General features: G+C 37.6%; 3 protein-coding genes and 1 long non-coding RNA gene across 7 annotated transcripts; 1 reads left to right on the forward strand and 3 right to left on the reverse strand.

The window, feature by feature from the left end:
* Positions 1 to 427: 427 nt before the first annotated feature.
* On the forward strand, positions 428 to 11,972 carry LOC105159457 (P-loop containing nucleoside triphosphate hydrolases superfamily protein). Its single transcript, XM_011076534.3, has 24 exons — positions 428 to 871; positions 1,026 to 1,123; positions 1,581 to 1,670; positions 2,037 to 2,089; positions 2,407 to 2,472; positions 2,593 to 2,646; positions 3,050 to 3,109; positions 3,833 to 3,911; positions 4,167 to 4,234; positions 5,363 to 5,422; positions 5,684 to 5,788; positions 6,172 to 6,276; positions 6,406 to 6,513; positions 6,613 to 6,759; positions 7,452 to 7,634; positions 7,814 to 7,984; positions 8,112 to 8,345; positions 8,947 to 9,087; positions 9,461 to 9,586; positions 9,964 to 10,014; positions 10,114 to 10,161; positions 10,233 to 10,523; positions 10,655 to 11,404; positions 11,567 to 11,972. The coding sequence occupies exons 1-24, from the start codon at positions 684 to 686 to the stop codon at positions 11,585 to 11,587; spliced, it is 3,297 nt and encodes a 1,098-aa protein (XP_011074836.1). The 5' UTR covers positions 428 to 683; the 3' UTR covers positions 11,588 to 11,972.
* Positions 9,433 to 14,870, reverse strand: LOC105159456 (aspartic proteinase Asp1). Of its 3 annotated transcripts, XM_088878918.1 has the most exons (8): positions 14,490 to 14,870; positions 13,636 to 13,753; positions 13,337 to 13,566; positions 13,016 to 13,243; positions 12,619 to 12,943; positions 12,460 to 12,532; positions 12,271 to 12,385; positions 9,433 to 9,605 (listed from the first exon to the last, which is right to left on the reverse strand). In XM_088878918.1, the coding sequence occupies exons 1-7, from the start codon at positions 14,627 to 14,629 to the stop codon at positions 12,288 to 12,290; spliced, it is 1,212 nt and encodes a 403-aa protein (XP_088735044.1). In that variant the 5' UTR covers positions 14,630 to 14,870; the 3' UTR covers positions 9,433 to 9,605; positions 12,271 to 12,287. The 3 variants fall into 3 exon arrangements, with proteins under 3 accessions (XP_088735044.1, XP_088735045.1, XP_020548426.1); XM_088878919.1 differs by lacking the exon at positions 12,271 to 12,385; XM_020692767.2 differs by lacking the exon at positions 9,433 to 9,605 and having other exon boundaries at positions 12,113 to 12,385; positions 14,490 to 14,869.
* A 614-nt stretch (positions 14,871 to 15,484) lies between these two features.
* LOC148788888 (uncharacterized) lies at positions 15,485 to 16,690 on the reverse strand. The gene is made up of 2 exons (XR_016064795.1): positions 15,977 to 16,690; positions 15,485 to 15,835 (listed from the first exon to the last, which is right to left on the reverse strand). It is a non-coding gene; the product is annotated as an uncharacterized LOC148788888 (long non-coding RNA).
* Positions 16,691 to 19,212: 2,522 nt separating this feature from the next.
* Positions 19,213 to 24,206, reverse strand: ALDH3H1 (aldehyde dehydrogenase 3H1). Of its 2 annotated transcripts, none has more exons than XM_011076535.3 (9): positions 23,612 to 24,206; positions 22,213 to 22,281; positions 22,039 to 22,135; positions 21,622 to 21,828; positions 20,803 to 21,023; positions 20,540 to 20,712; positions 20,355 to 20,445; positions 19,816 to 19,965; positions 19,213 to 19,635 (listed from the first exon to the last, which is right to left on the reverse strand). In XM_011076535.3, the coding sequence occupies exons 1-9, from the start codon at positions 23,801 to 23,803 to the stop codon at positions 19,405 to 19,407; spliced, it is 1,431 nt and encodes a 476-aa protein (XP_011074837.1). In that variant the 5' UTR covers positions 23,804 to 24,206; the 3' UTR covers positions 19,213 to 19,404. The 2 variants fall into 2 exon arrangements, with proteins under 2 accessions (XP_011074837.1, XP_088735043.1); XM_088878917.1 differs by lacking the exon at positions 23,612 to 24,206 and adding an exon at positions 23,026 to 23,160.
* Positions 24,207 to 25,079: the final 873 nt, after the last annotated feature.

Raw genomic sequence — 25,079 nt, forward strand, 5'->3', positions numbered from 1 at the left:
TCTAAACTATATTTCAATCCTCATCAAAAGTATCAACACATGTCAATGTTCTATAATATTATTTTGGATTAATAATTCGACTCAAGGGACTTCAATTTTTATTTCAACTTTATGTTCTATCTTAAAACGATGGATATCAACAACATTTATGTTATTTGACTTAAGTGATTCAAGAGAGTCATTTTGCTAAATAACTTAATTGCTTTATTATTTGATACGTACCAGCATTTAATTCTATATTATCAACACAATTTTAAGACTATTGTTGAGGTCTATTTAATGTTATACAAATGACTATGTTCATGATTTGGAGATTGAATTATCTCAAAATTATATTTGAAAAGAGTAAAATTTATACTTAAAAATATTTTAAAATCTATTGATAAAAGTTGGGCAACATTATTGCCCCCCCTCCTCAAAATGACAAAGCATAAGTCCCATAGACACAATTGGTGACAAAAGACTTGGCTCCATTCCGATGGTCCAAAGGCGTCAATTTCAATAACCCCCGCCGGCCCCAGCCTCAGCCACACCCCCACCGTGTGGCTTGCCACGGCGGATAACCTGGTTCTTGGTCCCACCCTCCATTCAAAATACACACACCAACACCATTTCAAAAGTCCCACTCATATTTCGATTTTGGAATCCTCCGAGCGGCAAAAACAGCCGCCACGTGACTCTAAATGTCCTCCTCCTCCGCCGCTCGCCGCTCCTCCATCTCCCCATTCCGCTCCCGGAAAGCCCCTCTGCTGCCCCCCAACATTTCCGTCCGACCCGCCACGCCGTCCTCGTCCTCGACGCCGGCCGCGGCTACGCCTCCCCGAAAAGCTAAGGAGAATGTCACTGTTACTGTGCGGTTTCGACCTCTCAGGTGAAATGGGTCCCTCTCCTTCTTTAGTTTTCGAACTGAATTTCACTGTTGGGATTCATTGGGGGTTATTTCAGACATGGTTTTATATCTTCAACGCTACGGGATTAACTCTTTGCGTTCTTGTACGTTTATTTCTTTACTCTTCTATTTGCAGTGCTCGAGAAATTAGTAAAGGCGACGAAGCTGCCTGGTATGCTGATGGAGACTACACCGTTCGCAATGAATTCAATTCCGACATTGCATATGGCTTTGGTTAGTATCTGCTCTTTTGCCCAGGACATGCACCTGAACACACAGACAATCAAGTTCCCGTGAGCGAAAAATGGATGTATATTAATGCAGATGTTCAATGTGCAAGTAATCAGGATTCAGTGAACTTGAGCAAAGTTGAAGTCTAGAATTAAATAGGCTCCGCTTTTTAACTATATAGAACAGGACTGCTGTTTCTCACTCTATATGTTTGCACCATTGCCCTCACCTATCTTGTATATTTGTTTATTTCTCTAAAAGAAGGGTTATCAGAGAAGCTAATTTTCACTCAAAGTTGGTATCATATCAGATGCAAAGGGTCTCATTGGCTATTGTAGCATCCAAACATATAACACTCTGCAAGGATTAAATTTTGAATTTTCTAGATCCATCACTTGGTTCTTCATGCCTTTGTCTTTATCTCTTAACTCTTAATTATCAAATTTTTTTTTCGTATCAGACAGAGTATTTGGTCCGGCAACAACTACTCGCCATGTTTATGATGTCGCAGCACAGCATGTTGTTGGTGGTGCCATGGAAGGAATAAATGGTAATTGCATTCTTCACTTCCACTTTTTGCAATGTCATAGTTCAGTTTTTACAGTTAATTATGGTATGCTGACTAAATTTTTTCCGCATAAATCAGCTTGCATTCAAGCATTGTCTTTTTGTTCTTATATATCAAATGAATAACTTTTGCCTTTTGCCCCACTGTCGTGCTACCGAAGTCAGTGGATACACTTTATGACACTGTCATGTATTTTTGCAAGCTGCCTCAAGTTTTTTGTCCTCTTTGGAAAGCAAAGGAAATTGATGCTCATGTCTCTCCGACTTTGATTTCCCTGTTCACATTGAAACATGGTCTTTTTTGTGGTTGTTGACTCTGATTTAGTTTTTCTGTTTGTTGTTTCTGTAGGCACAGTGTTTGCATATGGTGTTACTAGCAGTGGGAAGACACATACGATGCATGTAATTACTAACTTTTCTAGATGTCCATGATCTTTGTCATCCTCCCAGTATGTACTGTATGGCAGCAGGCGATGGATCACTGCTACAAGCTTTCTGACTTTTCCTATATTAGATGCTTAGCACAGAATAATCCCTAGTTCATGTTGAGATCACTGGTGTTTGCATATTTAGACTCACATCGGAGATATTATGGCTTAACATGAAAGTCATCCTGGTGTTGCAGCTACTCGACTTAAACACACACTTTACCAGGCACATGCACTTCAATTCTTTCCTCTGGATGCTAATCTCATAAGATCTGTTCTTTTCTGTCACAGGGGGAGCAAAAATCACCAGGAATCATTCCGCTGGCTGTTAAGGATGTCTTTGGGATTATACAAGAGGTAATACCTATTGCCTTTGGTGGGCCAGGGCCCACAGAAAGAATTTCTGGTATTTTTTTGGCTTGGTATGAAACAGTATTTTGTTCTAAATGTTGAATGACCTTTGATATGCTGTATCAGACCCCTGGACGGGAGTATCTCCTCAGAGTTTCATATCTGGAAATTTATAATGAGGTTAGTTTTGTAATTTGCATTGCTAGCTCATTTATCATTTGGATTTCGTTATTTTGCTATGGCCCACATGCTACGATGATTTAAGATGCAAAATATGAGATTCAGTGCCATGAGACTCTCTGCTTATCCTTGATTAATTATCTCAAGTACTTCAACATTTATATCATATGTCTATTTGAACTACTTAAACCATTTCATTAGTAATGATAAACTTATTTTATAATTGAAAGCACAATGTCCTTTCCTTTGGTGCATTTCGCATTAAATGATTCATTTTTCTTCACGGATATAATAATAAATCAAAAAGCACGCTACAGATGTTTAAATGTATTGCACTTTTCCGCCTGTATTTATCAATATTTGCGTCTGAATCTTATCTATAACTTGCTGCGTGGAAGTTTAGGTAATCAATGACTTACTTGATCCCACCGGACAGAATTTGAGGATACGAGAAGACTCTCAGGTACATATATATGCTATGTTGTTTGACTTTTCCTTATTTTCAGAATATAGTGATAACATTAATTGCTATCGTTATGTTGTTTACATAGAAATGACAATCTCTAGTAATAAGTCTGAAGGTAAATGAGAGTAAGATTCTAAGTTTTCGTATTCCTGTCTGCCTTTTCTTTACACACTTTTTTGATTCTTAACGTTATTTAATTGGCTTTGAGTAAGTTTAGATTTAAGATTCTCCTAGACGACCTTGACCAGATGTTAAACTTATATATTGCAAGTTCTCCATTTTCCTGATTCATGCCTTAGATAAATAGCGTCTGCTAAATATCCTTTCTTGCAATGTAGTAAATGCCTTGAGTTTTCCACCTTTCTCTTAAAAGGAGCTATTATGATTCATTTTAATCATTATCATTTTAATTTAGTTGACTGAACTGCAGAACTTAGAGATATTCATTTTTGTATTTTCTTTATATTTTTTTTCCTTTAGTTGGCTTTTTTGGCAATCAATAATTTGAAGATATTTATTCTGGATGTATGACAGAAAAGCGACTGGTGTTGCCTCTCTAGGTAACTCCACATGAGTTTCCATATTCATGTTTTTCTGCATGTCACTTCCGTTTCTGTGGGCTTAAGGTCACAATCCTGGATGAAAACTAAAATCAACCAGATTACCAATGTGGAAAAGCTTATCTGTGAATTTGAGGAATAATAAATTGTTACTTGGCAGGGCATATATGTAGAGGGAATAAAAGAAGAAGTTGTTCTTTCTCCTGCTCACGCACTTTCATTGATAGCATCTGGTGAAGGTAGGCTGACTTGTGAATTTATTGACCTCATTATTGTGAAATTTATTCAATTCCTTTCAGCAATGGTTGTGTTTTCTTTGTCAAACACTATATTTTTTCCTCTGCAAGTGTAAATATGCCCCAGATTTCATGTCTAGTTGTCTCTGGTGGCAACTCACTGTGTTCTGCTGTCATATACAATGACAATTTCTGTAATCTTTTGAATGTATGAGTATGACCGAAAACACTCTCGACTTGCTTTTATTGTTGATACAGAGCACAGGCATGTGGGTTCTAATAACTTCAATTTACTCAGCAGTCGAAGCCACACCATTTTCACTTTGGTACTACAACTCTTATTACACTTAATTTTTGTCTTCAGTAATGCAAGCAATGATACAATGCTGTCATTATCATTTTACTTTTTACTTCTGAAACGTGTGGCTTATCTGGAGTATTAGTTGGTACCATATATGTGGAACAAGATAGATGTAATTAGATTTTCTATTGAACATGACAAACTGTAAAATTGGTTGCTGATGTGGAGCATGAGTTTTAGAAAAAGCTGTTGCGCTTTATAAAGGACTGAGGTAGATCTTGGTCTTTTTGGATCTGGCACGATGTATATGCATATGCCACCAGATAAGGTAAGGCATCTAGTAGATTTACAGTTCTGAGCAACAAGGGTACTATGGATCTTAACCATATATTGTTGCTTTGGAGTAGTTGTTCTAGTCCTGGTTCCTGCTTCTCATTGGCTGTGGTGTCTCCTTTTGTCAGATATGGATTGGATTATACGGTTTGCTTGAGGTCTAATAGCATGATTTGTCCTATTGTTATTTGATGTGGCTTTGGAGAGAACAAGATCAAATGGATTATCTGACAGTTGAAATATTGTATTAATTCTATCTTCTTTTCTATGTTTTTCTAAGAGGAAAGAGAATTCACCCTTCCTTTTATTATGTTAAACTGATGAAAAATTGTTAGTTATTATTTTGCTCTATTGTTGTAATTGGAATTTGGAGCAAAGAGGCTTTGCCTTTTAGAGACTCCCAAATGGATTTCGAGTAGGAGTGGATATAGTTGGGGACTGTTTGAACCTTATTTTTTAGTCAGTTGCACTCTTTGATGCATAGCTTTTTGTTTCTCATTTTGAGGTGTAGAAATGGCAACGTTACTGCCTCGAACTTATTTTAGTGTATATATTAGATAATGAAACAGTTGGGTGTGACAATTTTCTCAAGAAGAAAAGAATTATTTGAAGTTGGATCTTTTCCAGTTTATTACAATAATGTTTGGCTATATAGTATGATGAATGAACTTGTAATACAAAAATTAACTTGTCCAGAAAGGTTCCTGTAATAGAAAATGATGACCAGCTTTCATTATTTATTTGACGATGGCCATAAGAAGTTTGTTCTGGTTTCAAATTACCTTTTATCCCATGCTCTTAATGTTAATTTGTCTCACAGACTATTGAGAGCAGTTTACGTGGGGGAAATGAAGGAGAAGAAGTGACTTTATCACAGTTGGTATGTCTTTGAATGTGTTAGCTGTGTTGCTATCTTGTTTTTGGTTCCCATTATCATTTTTCTGTCTAAATTGCAGTTAACTTTTTCAATATATGATAAGTGGATTTCCCATTCATACTTGTTAATACTCTAAATTTCTTATCTTTCTTCTTGTTCCTAGTTTCTTTTTTGTCTGAGTTTATTTTTCGGTGGCCCAATGATTTTCTGAATTTGCTTCTGTATCCTTTAGTTATATTACAATGATGCTAAACTCTTTTATAGCATTTAATTGACTTGGCAGGATCTGAGAGTTCCAAAACAGAGACCACTGGACTGAGGAGAAAAGAGGGTTCATACATAAATAAAAGCTTACTTACTCTTGGCACTGTAAGGCATATGCTTATGTCTTTCTTTTGTTCATTCACGGTGTTCAAATTTACTAATGTATGTTTTTATACTAATTCTCATTTCTTGTTGGTAACATGATGAATCATTTGATTTTACCAACATTCTCGTTTTCCTTGTTTGTCAAAGAATTTTCATCAAATGATGGTAGTCCTAGGACTATGGATCTGTAGCTTTAATTGATGGATTAAGCTGTTCTTTGCTGTTGCTGAAGTTAGATTGTCTAGACTTATTTCTTAACAATAGAGAATGTTGATAAATTTCTTATCCAACTCTCAAATAAGTGGAGATTTACTTTCTAGCTCTGGATACTAAAAGAAACATTTCAATTTTGCTACTTACTATTACGTTCTCTTTTAATACAGGTAATATCCAAATTAACTGATGGAAAATCCACTCATATACCATATCGAGATTCAAAACTTACACGCTTATTGCAATCATCTCTTAGTGGCCATGGTCGAGTCTCTGTAAGTTTGCGGCATAGCATTTGTAAATCTGCCTTAGATATTTCTTATTCCATGGAATAGTTTACGCGAGCCTTTAGTTTTCTATACTGTTTGTGGAGAGTTCTGATTGTTCCCGGAGCCTCTCTGCAGCTTATTTGCACGGTGACACCAGCCTCCAGCAATGCTGAAGAAACACACAATACTCTTAAGTTTGCTCAACGTAGTAAGCGTGTTGAAATCAAGGCCTCTCAAAATAAGGTGAGATATGTGGAATACTTAACTAGGAAACTGACAAGGTGGAAACTCTGGAATTTTTTTAAAACTCTTCTTGATCTCTTTCTGATTTGTCCTGGATAGATTTTGGATGAGAAGTCTCTCATTAAGAAGTATCAGAGAGAAATATCCAACTTAAAGCAAGAGCTTCAGCAATTAAAGCGTGGCATGATGGAGAAAGAAAATTTAATGGCACCAAGCCAAGAAGATCTAGTAAATTTGAAACTCCAGGTTGGTGCCAACAATCTGTATCATAGTCTGCTTTCAGTAGAAAGCAGATTGATTGCTACTGTCTGCAGTAAATTTGGTTTATATCTTCTCTATACTGGTTTTGGAGCAAAGGTGAGGTTTTTCATCTTATACTGACTGGCATCAATCTGCAGTTGACGCTGCATAGTTCTATCCAAAAAGATGCCACTGCAAAGAGGAACATCTTTCTGGATAGTCTAAATTTTCTAGCTAATATGAGGGGAAGTTGATGGTATCATAAATTTCTAGGGGCAGGGATGCTCATTCAGGTTTACCATGATGGCGATGCGGATGAAGAACCAATAACATTTGTCTTGCTGTGAAGCTGGATTTAGTAAAAATCAAGATAGGGAGTGCAATTATTTCATTATGAATTATGCAACATTGGAAACTTGTGTCGAGTGTTCTTTGACTTTACTTATTCAACATAATGCATTCTCTGTTATCTATAACAAATAATAACATGTATCCTTTGTTGTGTATCCTTGAATGTTTTGTTGTCAAGGACAATGTGTTGTTTCCACCTACTTAGAGAATGATGTTTGAGGTGGGGTGTGGCTGGAAGGTTGAAACACGGAAGTATTTCCGAGCATACATTACATGTCCTCTTCATTATAAAATAGTAAAAGTAGTGCTGGTGTAGTACCTTTTATGATATACTCCATTCATTGCAGTTGGAAGCAGGGCAGATTAAGCTGCAGTCAAGACTGGAAGAGGAGGAACAAGCCAAAGCCGCTTTGATGGGTAGGATTCAGAGATTAACCAAGTTGATCTTGGTTTCTACCAAAACTACTATCCAGCCCAATGTCCTTGAGAAAACCAGCCACAGGCGAAGGCATTCATTTGGGGAAGATGAGGTACTCACACAGAAATATAGTATTTTTATTAGATGGCAGGGATATTATCGCCATATCTGACGATTTGCTCCCTGGTAAATTAATTTTATGGCATTACTATTAAGATTCTACCTCAAATATTGCCATTTGAAGGTTCAACCTATTTTTACCATTTGTGTTTGTCTTCCTTGTTTATGCAGCTAGCCTACTTGCCAGATAGAAAACGAGAATGCCTAATTGATGATGATGATGGAAGTATCGATTCTGAAATATCTTTTGATGGAAGGAGTGGTGCCACAAATCTTGATGAGCTGGTCAGAGATTACAAAAGGAACAGGAGGAGAGGGATGCTTGGCTGGTTCAAACTAAAAGTAAATTGTTTACATTGCTGCTTTTGCATTCTCAGCTGTACAGTTGGTGTTGATAGACAAACCATATGAATGGCAAAAGCATGATTTTCCAGATTAAGAACAAATATTTTTCACATTGCGGGTGCAGAAGCCTGAGAATGTTGTATCACCGAGTGCTGATTATGAGAGTTCTACAAGTGGTTCGCCTGCTTCCTCGTCAAAATCATCCCAACGCAGAGTTATGTTTAGTGATATTAAAGATACACAGAGGAAATCAATCAGTAGAAAAGTAGATAATGCTTCTTCTACTGATTCTTTTCCTGAAAGAACTCAAGCAGGTGATTTGTTCAGTGCAGCTGTTGGTGTCCGACATCTCCCGCCGGTGAGAAATAGTTTGATTACTTAATGGACAACTCATCTACCTTCCTAACCTTATTCCCTTTTTTTAATATTGGGACAGTGCACTTGGTCTTGGAACCATGTGATGGTTTAAAGTTACCACTTCTATCAGTGGCCTTGCATCACTATGTGTGAATCTTGTTTGTATATCTCCAAGAAAATCCGTTCCTTGTATATTTCAGCCACCAACCATTTCTATCAATCTATTTGTTCGCCTTTATTGTTCTACTGTGTTGCACTTCTCAAGTGGGATCCAAGGTCTCTCATCTCAAATTCTAGCTTGGATAACTTTGCTTTGTCATTTAAGGTAGAAGAGTGGCGGCAAAGATCCCTGTGCTTTATCTTAAAGGGTACAAGTAAACAAGTTCGCAATGTTTTAATGGTATCTGCAATCAGGATCCTAAATATCAACTTTTCAACAGCTACCTAAACACAGATTGTTTTTCAAATTAGGCTCCATTCCCGTAAGCCCTACCCATATGTGTAATGATTGATATTCTCGCCTAAGGTATAGGCACTTGATTTCTGTAATTATGAATTGCCTCGAATTATTTTGCTAAACTTGAATGCTAAATGTCTTGTAGACTGGGAGCACCATCACAGATCAGATGGATCTTTTCCGTGAGCAGATAAAGATGTTGGCTGGCGAGGTGGCTTTATCTACCAGTTCTCTGAAAAGGTTGACGGAACAAGCAGCTAAGAATCCTGGTGACTCCAAACTTCAGGTTAGTTATTCAGATATTTTTGTAATTATATCCGAACATAAGAATGTCGTGGAGAAGGGATTCCTTAATAGAATCTCCATGAGGTTTTTCAAAATTGCATAGGTTAGATCTGCACTTTCAGTTTTAGATATAAAGGCCTTTGACATGCTCGCAGAGGTGAGCCTTTAACATGCCCCTATTGCATCCTTTAGATGCCTCAACCTTAATTTTGCTCTCAGATTTTGGTAAAAAAATTATGCATTTAATAATTTTTACTCAGTTTGTGTAACTTTGAGCTTAGACTGAATGAATCGAGTATCTTCTTAATCCTGTAGCGAAGTGCATAATTTTAATGGAGAATCATGCTTTGTGTTCTCATGGAAACTTGATTTAGGAAAACATACAAACATTGAAGGATGGAATAAGAGAAAAGAAGCTTCAAATGCGAGTTCTAGAGCAGCGCATGCTTGGATCGGTGGAGATATCTCCTTATGGTTCAAGTGTTGTTGAGATGTCTCAGGTAAGCTTGTCAAACTAACCTACAAACAAGCGCACAAAACATTCATAAATCAGTGGTAGTTTGTAAACTCATGAACTATATGCATGCTGAATGCACGAAGAGAAATGTAATTCTCATCAGATTGCTATTTCTTGAAGGCTGATAGTCGGCTCTCTATCCTTCTTTCACAACTAAACCACTTGGAGACACTGAAAACCCTGATCCCGTTAACTTCTGCCAGTTGGAAATCAACTGCATTTTTCAGTGGGCTCCTACTCTTACTCCTGATGGGATCAAATGGGGGAAATGAATTTTAAGTCCTTTGGAAATCTCAACTTAAAAGCTATACTTTATACCTTGCTATTTATTTCTGTTTGTATCATCTGTTTCTTGTCCAGGCTCTGTCCAGGCTTGCTACTCAACTAAATGAAAAGACATTTGAACTTGAGGTATGCTGAGCCTACTAAAGTTTCTAGTCTGTCTGATAACTTCAATTGGAAAGAACATGATCTAATCCCAACAAATTTTCCATGTCATGACTGGAAAAGATCAAATCAGCAGACAACAGGGTCCTCCAGGAGCAACTACGAGCAAAGGTAAATGTCATTGCTCAATTCTTCTATGCTTATACTATTATCTTACCATGTAATGAAATGTCTGTTATTAGACATTGGAGAATACCGAGGTGCAAGAAACCATCACTCTGTTAAGGCAGCAGCTTGATTCTTTGATGTCAAATAAAAATCCAAGAAGTGCAGATAGCAGCACTAGGATGAACAGCTCCGAAGAATCCTTGGACATTATAAATGGAAGGGGTTACGAGATTTATTCATGTGAAGGCACATCTCTGGATGAAAATACACCAACTAGTGTTGGGAGCTTGAATAGAACATTCAATTCTGAGAATCCTAAAGAGTGCAATGCCGACGCAGTTTCGAAGTCTCAGCTTCTTGTGCAGGTAGATATTTTGATCTTGCGTATCCCTGCTGTCCAATGTGCTAAACTCCATATGAACTCTCGTCTTTAATGTTCTTCCCATGATTAGTACTTTAAGCATCAGACCGTTGTGCTATTCCTCCTCTCAAACAGGCTGCTGAAATTGAGTCACTGAAGCAAGACAAAGTAAGACTTATCGAAGAGAAGGATGGACTAGAAATTCACTGCCAAAAGCAAACTGAGGAAGCTTGTTATGCAAAAGAACTTGCTGCTGCAGCAGCAGTTGAGCTCCGGAACTTGGCAGAAGAGGTAACAAAACTCTCCTACCAAAATGCCAAACTCACTGCTGATCTGGCAGCAGCAAGAGATGTCCGTTGTAAAGCAAACTGCTGTCAAAAGTCTGCTGCAATTGATATGAAGCAAAACGGAGTTAGTGGTACCAGATCTGATCCAAGATTTAGAAAGCCGGAGGATAGATTATCTATGGAGGAGTTTGAGCTGGAGCTGAATGCAAGATACCAAAGAGAAGCTTCTTTGGTTGCTGCATTATCTGAAAGAGATAAAATAGAGGCTGATCTGCGAAAGAGACTTGACGATGCAAAGAGGCATGAAGAGAAACTAGAAAATGAGCTCGCAAACATGTGGGTTTTGGTTGCGAAATTGCGCAAGTCTACTTCTGGTTCTGAGGAGACTTCAATTCTGGGGCATGATGTATGTAACATATCAGGCAGTAAACTTATAAATGAATTTGCATCGTCTGATGGCCAGCCTATGACCAAATTTTATGAGGATGGAGAAAACGAAATTGCTGAATCAGTATGCTCAGCTGAGGAGTTGAAAGCTTGCTATCGATTTGAAAGGAGAAAGTTCAAAGACTTCGAGGGTATAACTTTGAAGCTAAAGGTATGTAACCTATCATGCTATTGGGTAATTTCATCACTGGCTAAGATCAGTTTGCATCTAACCTTTAGCACAAACTTGGAGCACTGTCTATTTCCATTACCTTACTTTTGCACGCATAAAAGTCTATAGAATGACGTAGTGTTCCTGTACTATAACTTGCAGGGCTCAAATAACCTTATATAATTTTTCCAAGTAAGAAGATCCCAGTTTGGCTATCCAATATTGACTCCTTCCTTTCCAAGCTGAGTAACCAGTGAGTGCCTTGATGGCTTGGATTTGATTCACAGTCCTATAGCTCAAGAACTCTGACTACAGTTCAGTAAGTGACATCCCAGAGAGATCTTTGGCTTAATGCCATTGGTGTGTAGTTTTTGCCGATTGGACTTAGTAAGAAGCATCATCTTAACAATTTATGTACAGTGTTAACAACTTTCCATCAGGGAGAAGCTAGATGACTGTTCTGACACATACTTCCAGTTTGTGTAGCTGATTCTGTAACTTGTGCCATGTTCAAAATATTGTAATGGCAATCTTCTCTGTGTTATGGAGAAGTTATTTTCATTTTCTAGTGGAATCTAATTTAGATCGCTTCTGAAATTACGCCTATGCAACTTTAGGAATTAGGAGGAGCTCCCTTTGTTCCATAACCTTAAAGGTTGTGCATTGAAGACGCTAGATTATCAACTATTTCCTTTTGTCCCCCCGATAGACAAACAATTCAAATTCTGTTGCATCTCCTACTGCACTTTACATATACATTCATGTGTATAATTGTTTTTCTCTTTAGAATTACAGATCTTGCAAATTTTATACGCATGATATTTTGTATAAAGTGCATTGCGAAATATAAGACGAATTAACAATACAAAAGATTTGGAGTGGGTCACTGTGACTTGGGGTGGCTGTTGCAGTTTGATGGAGCCCATCCAATCTGCTGTCTCTCGTTATCGTAAATCACCATTTTATCTTGCATAGAGATGTCTGTGAAAGGTGGTTTCAGAACTAAGAAAACTGCTAAAGCAAACAACTGGGTAATCTATAAAATTGCATAATACCTCCAATCACATTGAGGTTTCCTAATCCAACCTCACCGCCGTCCAAGATGCCAAGGCAGACATTGCCATGTACCTGAAACAAAGGAAATCAATCGCTTCAAGCCCTTTCGGCTTTATCATAGACTCTTGAATTACCAGAAACCAGGCGGGAAACCTCACCGTAACAATAAGATAGGCCTCAGGCTGCACTTGGAACTCAACATTTTTGAAGCTCAATACTAAAGGTTTGAAGTAGCCAACGGCATCACGGATAGACTTGAAGGGCTCTGCACCTTTCCAGCATATCGGAAGGCTTCTATCCTCAACTGCATCCTTTAATTGATTTCCGTTTAAGTTGTCTCTCATCAGAGATACTAGATAATTGTAGGCTTGAGAGCTGAAGTAACTGTAGGTGCTTCCACTATCAAAAACTATTTGAAGACCTTTAATATTTGCAGCTTGGCCGCCTAACCATAGGTCTGCTGACCCCAACGAGTAGTATTTTCTGAAAATGAAATAAGGACCTAGTAAGGAATTTATTGTAATCTAGTTTGCAGGGAGGGTTGATAAAACTTACGACTGACTCATTATAGGCGCCCAGACAATCCCAGAAGTGGGGAGAAAACCATCTCCAAACAAAAGATACCCTCCTCCTTGTCTACTTAAGCAGTGACCCACAACGTTCCGTGTTAGACCCATGTCGCGCAGCTGAGCTAGAATGCTTGATTTGCCAATGCCAAGGCCGAGCACTCCGTCTGTGTAAGGTACATGACTTGCATCTATAACTTCTTGATCGTACCCGCATCTGTATGATCAGCTAACTATATGAGACATATTGTAAAACGTGTGCAAAAACAAGAAGGAAAACAATACATAAGGCCAACGATAAGCTGCTCACCCAAATGCTAGAAGTGGAGCTACTGCAGAACCGTTGGAAAATTTAAGAGGAAATGAGTCCTTGACCAGCACACCTAATGATGAACCATGGTCAGCATATTCAACCTCGTAATCACATTGTTCTTCTGGTGTTTGACAAGTATGATGTTTCCCAGGTCCATGGAGCGAGGTACATATGGGATCTTGACATGTAATAAGGTTTCGGTTGGGCTTGTAGAGATTGTGAGGGGCCTGGAAAAACACAGACAACATCAGATGAATTCTGAAAAGTCATTGACGCAGTGAGAAGGAAATATTTACCGGCGTGCATTTCTTGCACGGGGCATCACACTGGAGCCAAGTAAGGTCACTGCCTGTATCTATATCAAGAAAGTATGGTTTGGGAGGTCGGCCTATGTTGATGGTAACATAATAGTATCTGTCATAGAATAACAGTCATCGATCTGTGCTCTAAATCATATGATAGAGAAATCAATAGAAGTCATAAACAAATAAAATAAAGCCCACATATATCCATCATATTACCAAGAATATATAAAACCCCAGTTCAAAGTATGATCATATATGAACATGAATCAAGAAGCCAAGACCAATTTATGCACATAAAAAGATACACACACACACACACCCACATTTGTATATATGTATGTATCCCATCAGTAGCATAACAAAAGAATTCATCAAGATTTTGAAATAAAAAGAATATCAAACAATAGTAACTTTCACTGCAAACCTAAATTTAAAGTATCTTAGAGCACATGAATCAAGAAGCGAACAATACCAATCCATACACAAAAAGATACATGCGCGCGCGCACACGCATTGTGTATGCGTGTGTATCTCGTCAGTAGCATAAGAAAAGAGTTCATCAACAATATTTTCAAGAAAGAAAAGGAATACTGAAAAATAGAAAGAAGAATAGTGACGTTTACTGAGAATCCCATTCAAAGTATCATATGCACGTCAATCAAGAAGCCAAGAACACCAATTTATGACATGAACTCAGACATGCAAATACAACTCACTCAGTTACAGACACATACATATCATCAGTATCCATCATAACAAAAAGAGTATATATTCATCAAAAAACATTAAACTTGACAGCTCCCAGCAAGACAAATCCAAAGAAATTAGTGAAAACAACGGCACACCCTTCAGGATAAACATTCCCGGAGAGGGGGAATATCACAGACGACGACTGCTTCTCATTCATCATCTGAGGCTGACGATGATAAGCAGCAGCACTTGCAATCCACGACAGATGATACAAAATGAATGCCTTGATGTACATCGATCTTTACGTCAGATGGATCAAAGAATTTGAAGTTGGATTGCGGAAAGAAAAATGGGATCCACCCTAATTTCTCGGCTGCCTTCTTCTGATCATATATATATGGGCTCAGGGCCTCAGGCTCAGAAATATGAGTAAGAAAGCACGCAGTATGGAGAACAACTTGCAAGCTGCAACGTCTGTTGTTTTTGAGTAAAGGGGGTTGAACCCAAAATTCGGCGTATATATATGAGTCTGGGGATTTGTGTCGGGTTCTTGGACGTTTCTTGATCTGCTGCTTCGCGTACGCAGCTTTCCATCAACAGCACGCAGTATTTGTTTGTACATTAGTTGTGTTCCAGTAAATATTTGCGTCACTTTGCGGACTTTTTTGTATATAATAACGGTCAATTATTGTCCTACTGAATTACTAAAACATATTTTATGAGGCATTAGAGAAACCTAATTAGTACACTGCAGACATCACAATTCACAAGTATCAGTTAACAACGTTAGCACTTGAGTTTACCCTAATCAATCAACTTCTCCACAACTCTTAGTTTACTTGTGTTTATCATGTTCTCAACTCATCCAAATTATCAATTTTTTAATTACAACTCTATATTTTTGTATTTGTGAATGGGTAACATGTATTTGCTTTCTTTTTTTAAAAAAAATTTACTATATACAAATACATGCTTATTTATAATTTTTTAAATAACGAGTAGACATAATATAATTATATCATTGTAATTTATCTTTGTAAATATAATTGATACAAATAAATGATTTTCGACATACTGTGTAATTAGTACGTACGCACTGATATTCAAACAAGTAGGTAGATCATAAAGAAATGAGAAAGAAAAACAAACGTAAGAAACAGATCTAACTACATCAGTTTAGCCACAATAATGTATGTATACAGGTGGTCGATTGTCTAATCCTGAAATAATTGTCCGTAAATATACGAATCACACTATTAATCCATATGCATCCAAACAATCTCACCAACCAAGCAAAGCTCGAATAACACCAATTACATTGCCTTAAGAAATTGCAGCTTCCAGGGTGTGTATAACGCGCGGGTATCTAGCAGCCACCTCTCCACCAAAACCATGTCGAAAGACTGCCTTCTTGTGGCTGAAAGCATCGAATGAGAATTTCCCATTCTCATGATATGCTCCCATCCCTCTCTCCCCAACTCCGTCCTGTGCTAACTGCAAACTGCACCCCACAAGTATGTCAGCACGATCATGACCACTTTGTTGACATTAAAGAAGTACTGTATGAGGATCACAGCCATGGAACTTATTTCATCACCACTCAGAAAAGTTGGCTATAATAAGAACACCAACAAAGGCTTACATGTAGAGCGACGCCCTTAATGGTAATACCCCAGCTGAGACGCTTCCTATCAACTCCGTCTTGAGCTTTTAATTTGAAGCACACTCTTTTGTAGTTATTACATAGTAGGGGAAATACAGGCTTGCCCGCCGTTGCATCCCCACTTGCCTGCAATTATACGTCTAGCTACAACCTTTAGATCGATGTTTACATCAACCACCACAGGACATTTCCCACCAAGCTCCAAAACCACAGGTGTAAGATACTTTGCAGCAGCAGCAGCAGCTAATACAACTCGTCCCACCTAGCCACTCCCTGTAAAGTTACATACACGATGTAGCTCAAGATCAGCTACTCTGAGATTATAATAAGTAATTATTTCGTCTCAACAAAGAGTGCAAAAGTTTAAAGAAAATGAATAAACATGAATAGTTGATTTTCTGTACAACTGTCAACTAGACTATGCAAAGAAACTGTTTGAGGCATCATGCTATTCTGTTCAGACAGACAAAAGAAGAAACAAAATCTCAAGAGAAGACCAAAATCTTCGGACACCTGAGAACAGTTTGAAGAATAAACCTCTTCATGCATCTTTTTTAAAAGAAAGGTATTGACTTCCTAAACCACAATGATGAACTAGCGAAGCGTAATAAAGTTTCTTTTCCCTGTTTGACATAAATTATCAACTCCTCGATGACCTTGTATAGATTATCATGGAAACAATTATAGTTTACTCTTTACCTACCTGTATAAAATATCTTATCCCATTTTTGTTCTAACAATGCAGTGATTTCAGGCACAGCACCCTCAATAACTCTAACAGCTGTCGTATCCATGTTCTCGCTGAGAAGTTTCAAAAGGACTGATGATGTGGCAGGGCTACAACACTACAGTATTACCAGCTACAATAGCTCCATGATGGGATCCAGTGATTACACTTGAGGGAATGGAATATGATGGGCAAAGAAGACAAGAGCACAAAAATAGCAGTTGAGTGTCAGGTGAATAATGTAGTAGAAGTTGTGCTCAAAGCAATGAGCCAGTCAGTTCATCAACATAAAGCAAATGCGTAAATTGGAACATCGTTAACTTAAGTCAACAAATTAACACATGAACAGGCTAAGAACTAGTATGAGCATAAAAAAAGGGATAGTTCCAAGTTGATATAACTAATACAACGCCCAAAGGTTCTGCACTATTTCAGCTGATCATGAAGGAAATGTTGTTGTCGAGGTTTTCACCTGCAACGGTACAATAAGCAACATTTAATTCAATCATTGACATTAAAAAAGTTTAAGCTTTTAATCAACTATCAATTCACTTTTGTGGTTTCATCCACCGATGTAATTGCTTCAACCCCAATTTGCATGCTGATGATACTGCGCATATCTACATCAGAAAAGACAACGTGCGGCAAAAAAACTAGAAGAAAATAAGAATAGAAACCTAATGCATGCTGTACTAAATGCAGATTTACTGGAGGAAAGGAGTAACCAGAATATGATTTATGCGCCCAACCTTGAGAAGACCAACTGGCATTTCAACAGAATTCTGAGGCCCAACACATCAGGTCCTATCGAGTCTAAATTATGTGATAATTTTTACAATAAGTCAACAAGAAAAAATGCCGAAAAATTTCCAGAATAATAGAATATTCAATAAGCATCTTATTGGTCATCTTATATGCTGAAACCAATACCACCTGTTGTCAGTCTGGAAATGATTCAGCATAGGTGATCCTCCCCTTTGTTGGTCATTTAATTTCCACCCAAAGAATAGGAACTTTGTTCCAGCAGCTTTTCCTAATTGTTTAGGGTATTAATGAACTTTTTCATCTTCATTTTTTTCTTGAAATATCCCATTTTGTAACTAGCTTTACTTTTCCACTTGCATCAGCTGCAAACTATGAACTCAGTTGTCTGCAGAGAAAACTCATTATTATGTGAGGTAAACACAAGTGAAAAAGCATATCATATCATAGACTAAGGATTCTTGGCCAGGTCCTGCAATGGTCTTCAGCAGTTTGGTCATTAAGTCCAACAGACAAGGAGTACAATTTGATCAACAAAGAGTTCCTTGGCCCAAGCGATTTATTGGAAACTAATGTCCTGACAAATCCATAATATTATCAACTGTTACGCTTTTGCAAGCAAACACGCCTTTTGGAGTTTGTCAAATTGAGAAGAACGGTAGTGTTTGGGCAAAATCTGCAGAATTATGGTTGGGGATTATTCCAGCTGATGGGAAGGCTGACGTACTCCCCTGTACTACCTCAAATCAACACATGGTAGAAGAGAAATTGAAGGAGGCCAGCTGCAAGATTTGCTCACTCCCAATGAAAATGATGCAATAGCTACGGATAACTGAATAATTAGTTGTAGGTTGTTTTCAAGAATTGTCTTTCTCAGTTATTTATTGCTGGTTGTGATGTTTTCGGCAGCAGTTAATGAAATTTCCTATTTCCAGCAATTCTCATCGTCTTCTTAATCTCATTCCCACCACCTCCGTTTTCAAAAACATAACAGCAAAGCATTCATTATAAACTTGCACCGCCAAATTCAGGAAATAAGATAAAACGGCGGCACACCCTTTAGGATAAACATTCCTGCCTGCAAATTGCAATCCATAACAGCAGGTACATAACCAATGCTTTGATGTACATCTTTTCATGCAAATCTTGATCGATGACTCAAAGATTTTGAAGTTGGAATCCCAAAAGAGAGTGGGATCGTCACTCTCAGAAGTCAGAACTGGCTCTTCAATTTCTGAGCTTCAAAATTTTCCATCTATGGGCTCAGAAGAAGAGAAGTGCTATGAGAAAGAAAGAGCAGCACGAGGAGAACAACTTCAAATTCATTCTTTATCACTACGTACTTAAGGGGGTTGAACCCAAAATCCCGTGCACATATACGAGTTTGGGGATTGCTGTTGGGTTCTTGGACGTTAATTTCTTGATCTACTGCTTCCATCCATTTCTAATATTTATTTCTACATTAGTTTAAGTATTTGCATCACTCTGATAAAGCTCTTGTTAATAACGTTAGAGAAATCTAATACACAGGCAACTATATATTAGTTCATCAGTTAACAACGTCGTTACCACTTGAATTCAACCAATTAATTATTGCATGTATCTCAATTTATTTGTCTATGCTCTCAACTGTTTCTTGATGAAGCACCAAAATGGGTAAGTAATTAATAGACACTGATATTCAAACAAGTGGTTCGTAATGAAATGAAGCAATGAGAATGAAAAGTTGAAAACAAACGGAGAAAACAGATTTACACCAATTTAGCCACAATGTATATAGGTCGTCGGCTAATCCTGAAATAATTGTTCGTAAATGCACAAACCCACACTATACATCAAGCTTATTTATTACATGTGAATAAAAGCATTCATTCGTATGCGTAAGTGTCCAGGCTTAGCCAAATTACTTTGTAAAATCTCACCAACCAAGCAAAGCTCGAAGGACGCCAAGTATACTGCCTCTTAAAAGTGCCTTAAGAAATTGCAGCTTCCAGGGAGCGTATGGCGGGTATCTTGCAGCCACATCTCCACCAAAACCACGTTGTAAGACAGCCTTCTTGTGGCTGAAAGTATCGAATGAGAATTTCCCGTGGTAGGCTCCCATCCCGCTCTCCCCTACCCCTCCAAATGGCAACCCAGCCTCTGCAAACTGGACCCCAGAAGTCCATTAGTACTTGCCACGTCTTGCGCATCATTATTTTGGTGAAAGACCATTTTGTTGACATTAAACAGGTGTACGAGGAAGATTCGAGAGCCATGTAACCCATTTCATGACCACAAAGGATACTCAGAAAGTGTGGGTAAAATAGAAACATCAAGGAAGACTTACATGCAGAGCAACATCGTTAATGGTAATACCCCCAGCTGAGACGCTTCCTATGAACTCCGCCTTCAGCTTTTGGTCATTTGTAAACAGATATGCAGCAAGTGGCTTCCCTTTAGCATTTATTACATCAAAAGATTCCTTGATTTTGTTAACCTTTCATGAAAGAGGCAAGGAAGAAAAAAGGAGCAAAATGAATTACTCTAATATATGTCCGGAGCTAAATCGAACTCAAAGATTAGCAGAAAAATATCGACAGAATTTCTGTTCGACTCCATGTTCACATTGCTTTTAACAAGTTTGTCTTCCAATGAGTTGTTGGTAGTGTATCATGGGGTCCAATACAAAGAGCTAGGTGGTCAAAGGGTTTGTATCATTTGTATTGTGCGTGTGAAGAAATATTTATTTTCAAGATGATTTTAACTCACAACTTAATCATGTCCATGTTGAGACACATATATCCAAAGCTTGAAAAAGATAGCAGATGCATCTCATTTAGAGCTCGCTCAAGCAAAAATCTAGCAGAAAAGATTATTAAGTTTTACCGTTACAATCGGAAGTAATGGACCAAAAATCTCCTCATTCATGATCAGAGAATCATCTGGGACATCCAATATAATAGTGGGAGCAATCTTGCTGGAAAGTGGAAGAAAACACAAGAACGTTGATGTCGATTCTACTAACAGAAGGTCATTGTTGAAGAAGAAATAAAACAGGGTTTGGAACTCACAGATTGGTTTTATCCTGTTGACCGCCAAAAACAATCTTACCAGAAACCTTCTCATCGTCCAATAACTTTGTCACACGGTCAAAATGATGAGCATTTATGATACTTGACAAGTCCTTTGATTGAAGAGGGTCCTTTCCATAGAAATTCTCAAGTTCAGCTGAAAGAACATCTACCTGAAATCATGTCCGAATTTGACATAACAGATGAGCTAAACTTTTGCTCATATACAAAATATGGCTCTTCAATCAGATGGGATTCCTCACCAGTTTTGAAGCGTACTCTTTTGTGGTTATCACATAGTCAGGGGAAACACAGGTTTGCCCACTGTTGCATCCCCACTTGCCTGAAATTATACGTCTAGCGGCAACCTTCAGGTTGATGTTTGCATCAACCACCACAGGGCATTTCCCACCAAGCTCCAAAACCACAGGTGTAAGATGCTTAGCAGCAGCAGCTAATATAATTCGTCCCACCTTGCCACTACCTGAAAAGTTTCATACCCGATATAAACAAAGACCAGAACAGTGCTATTGGTTATGTAGTTGAGTTAAAAATGCTTGACAATTAGTTTCTTACATCAATAACATTTCAATAACAAAAGTAGAGACAAGCTATCTTGGAAAACAATAAGTATTTCATATCGAGGAGGAGTGGAAAAACTTAAAGAAAACAAATTCAACAAATAGTTGATTTTCTGTAGAACTGTCAGTATACTATGTGCTATAAGAAGGCACTTCTAATTATTAACACACATACAGAGAAACTGTTTCAGGCATCAAGTTATTATGTTCAGAGAAAGACAGATAAAAAGAAAATTTCAGAGAAGAATGAAACCCTAGGGACCAAAAACTTTATTGATACATCTCAACCCATACTAAACAGATTCAGAGTAAACCTCTCCATGCATCTTCCATAAAAGGACGGTATTAACTTTCTAAAGCACAAAGATGAACTGCTGAAGCATAATAAAGTTTCTTTAGCCCCTGTTTGATATACATTGCTATAAAATTATCAACTCCTAGATGACTATCTATAGATTATCATGGAACAGAAAATGCATTTATAGTTTACTTTTCCCATACCAGTGTAAAATATCTTATCCCATTTTTGTTCTAGTAATGCAGTGGTTTCAGGCACGGCACCCTCAATAACTTTCACTGCTGTAGTGTCCATATACTCCCCAAGAAGTTTTGAAAGGACTGATGATGTGGCAGGAGCAACTTCTGATGGCTTCAACACTACCACATTACCAGCTGCAATAGCTCCGATGACTGGTTCGAGTGATAACACTGTATGGGAACGGAATAAGATGTGGAGAAAGACAAAAGGGCAAAAGACAGCAGTTTATGAGCGTCCGCGGAAGTTGTGCTCAAAGCAACAACTAACAAGCCAGTCAGTTCATCAACATAAAGAAAAGGTGTAATGTTAAATAATTCTGAATATCGGTAAAGAAATTAACACATGAACATGCTCAGAAGCGAGGACTAGGATAAACATACAAAAAGGATAGTTCCAAGTTGATATAACTAATACAACACCCAGCGGTTCTGGCACTATTTCACCCGATGCAGGAAAAGTGGTCATTGAGGTTTTCACCTGCAATAATACAAATTCAGCATCATGAAATTTATTCATTGTAAAACTTCTAAGCTTTTAGTCAAATGTCAGTTTACTTTTTGCGGTTTCATCCACCGATGTAATTCCTTCAACGCCAATTTGCATGCTGATAATACTGCGCATATCTACATCAGAAAAGATAATGTTTGAAGAATATATTAAGAGAAAACAGGGAAAACACAGAGAAGACCACAAGGCATTTCAACTGAATTTGGAGATACAGAATAGCAGGTCCTACCAAGTTTCAATTATGTGATAATTTCTTTTCATAATTCAAAAAACAAAAGAATTCCTAAGAATCTCTAGAATAATATAATATTCAGTAAGCATCTCCTATTATTAAGCAGGACATCTTATATGCTGAAGCCAAAGCCACTTACATCAGTTCTAAGTCTAGAAATGATTCAGCTGATTGTCCACTTTGCTGGTCATTCCACCCAAGGAAGGGGATTTTGTTCCAATAGCTATTCTATTTTTTAGGGTATTAATGAAGTAATTCTCGTCTTCGGTTTTTCTAAGAATATCCCTATTTGTAAATAGCTTTACTTTTTTAGCTGCATCTGCTGCAAACTATGAATTAGGTCATATGCAGAGACATCTCACAGATACATTAATCAAATTTTGTGCATAATTATGTAAAGTTACACAACTGAAAAAGCATATCATATCATAGCCTAAAGATTCTTGGGCAGGCCCTGTCATGCTCTTCAGCAGTTTGGCCATTAAGTCCAACCAAAAGGGGGTTTATTTGATGAACAAAGAGTTCCATGGTCTAAGCCATTTAATGCAAACTAAAGTCCAGTCAAATCCATTAATAGCCAATAGCCACACATTCATTAGAGAATTAGTCAGACATGCACGGGATAAACCTTGTCATAAATGAAAATGTCACACATCCCTCATCCCAGCAGACCAGTGTACAAGCTTTGTAGCAGGAGGTAGAAATGAAAATATGCAACCAGCTGTCTGCTTCCCATAAATTCTTTACTTGCCAAAACCTGAGTACAAGTGTGTTTCGGACTGAACCAACAACAATTCAACACTAATGATAATTTTAAGAACGATCTCTCCAGAAAAGGAAAACAAAAGAACAAAAGGAATTTAATTTGCATACGACAGCATCTAGATCCCTTTTTGAGTTTTGGGAGTGGAGCCTAAAATTTCACTAAGATCAAACAAAAATAAGAGCAACCCAGAATTATCTTTTCCGCCATTAATGAGCACGATGCATTGAATGCACAGAAGAAGACAAATTCGTTGACCAATGCTATTTATAAAGAGAAACACACACAAGCACACAGCATAAGAACTCAGAAAGACGCAATCACAGGTTGCAGCGGTTGGCAAATAAGAGAAGGCATAAACGAGAGCATAAAAGCATTTAAAATCAAGAGCGTACATAGAAAAATCATTCAGTAGAAAAAGATTTAAAAAAGTCAAATGATTTGACCCGACCTCATGGACAAAAGATTCAAGTTCTGGTTTTTTAAGATCAGAACGTAAAGCTTCGACTATTTCATTCTCGTGGTGAGTTGCTATCCTGATAATTGCTTTCAACTGCGAAGCTCGCCACTCAAGAGTTTTGGTCTTCCCGCTAGTGTATGTGGATCTCAACTCCTTCACCACTTCTTCCACACCCACCGCCATCTTTCCAACAAACTCCGAAACCCCACTTCTGGAAAACGGAGATTATCACCTGCGGCTTTACCTATCTATCTATCTATCTCTCTCTCTCTATATATATATATATGTTATATACGTGTGTGTGTTTGTCAGTATACGTGTGTATTTTTCTGTGTGTTTCCCGAGAGGTTGATGGGTTTAGGCTGGTTTAGGCGATGACCTGCAGCAGAATTGCATAGATTGCTGATTTGAAGAAGAAATATCGCATCGATTTGTCCACAATGATTCGTGAGGATCGATAAACTTTTCTACGTGGATAAGCAGAATCAAATATCTCCACACGCGCTTTATACTCCACCTCGCAGGTTTCGCCGTTTCGTACTCACTCCCTCATCAATCATCCTCACGCCTTATCTATATTCCTAATTCCAAATGTGCAGGATTTCCCTCAAATCAAATACATTATTATTTAAATTGATGTTAATTTGATTTTAATTAGTTATTAGTTTCATTAAGTTTAAACAAATTTTTAATCAAATCAAATATTAGTCGAATTCAAGTACTTTAATATATTAAAAAATTTCTTTGCTAATCAAATCAAATTTAAAAACTTTATAAACAAAAGATTCTATTCGAATTTTATTTGTTAAGTCAAATGAATTTTGGCGTATTGAATAATTCAATTAACTTTTCAGTCTTAATTAGAAAAGCAAATTTGTTGTTGCAGATTGGAATCCCATCAAAAATTGGACTTTAGCATGGAGTTGTTTCAAAGCTAATAATATGGACATGTTGTCGGTTATAGTTTGTTTTGTTTACCTAACAAAAAAAAGAGTATCGTGCACTCAATCATATATTGTTGCTCATTGCACACTAAGTGTAATTGAATATTGTTAGGTTATATCCGAAAATCAGTTTAACCAAATCCCCACTTTTAAGTATATGTCAAAATCTATTTATAATACAGTAATACCTTAGCTTATTCATATTCTATTTGTCAATGAATTAATGGGTGGATTGGATAAAATTTTGAGACCCTGTTTTTGGTGGACCAGTGTTGAAGTTGGAAGTTGGAAGTTGGATGATGAAAGGGTGATTGCAAACTCATTCGCCCATGCACTATAGCTATTATAAATTTGTACTGCTCAACTCAATTCTACATTTTTCTTCCTAATTATGGATCACACAAGTTATGAGATTTGACACCCAATTTGACTAATTGGGAGATTGGTTGCGAGTTGGAAGAAATAAGGGTGTTTTTACTTGGAAGACAAAGGTTGGGGCAACTTGCCAAATTTCT

This window comes from Sesamum indicum, linkage group LG3, assembly GCF_026168435.1.
Source record: "Sesamum indicum cultivar Baizhima isolate 11 linkage group LG3, ASM2616843v1, whole genome shotgun sequence".
Lineage (NCBI taxonomy): Eukaryota > Viridiplantae > Streptophyta > Magnoliopsida > Lamiales > Pedaliaceae > Sesamum > Sesamum indicum.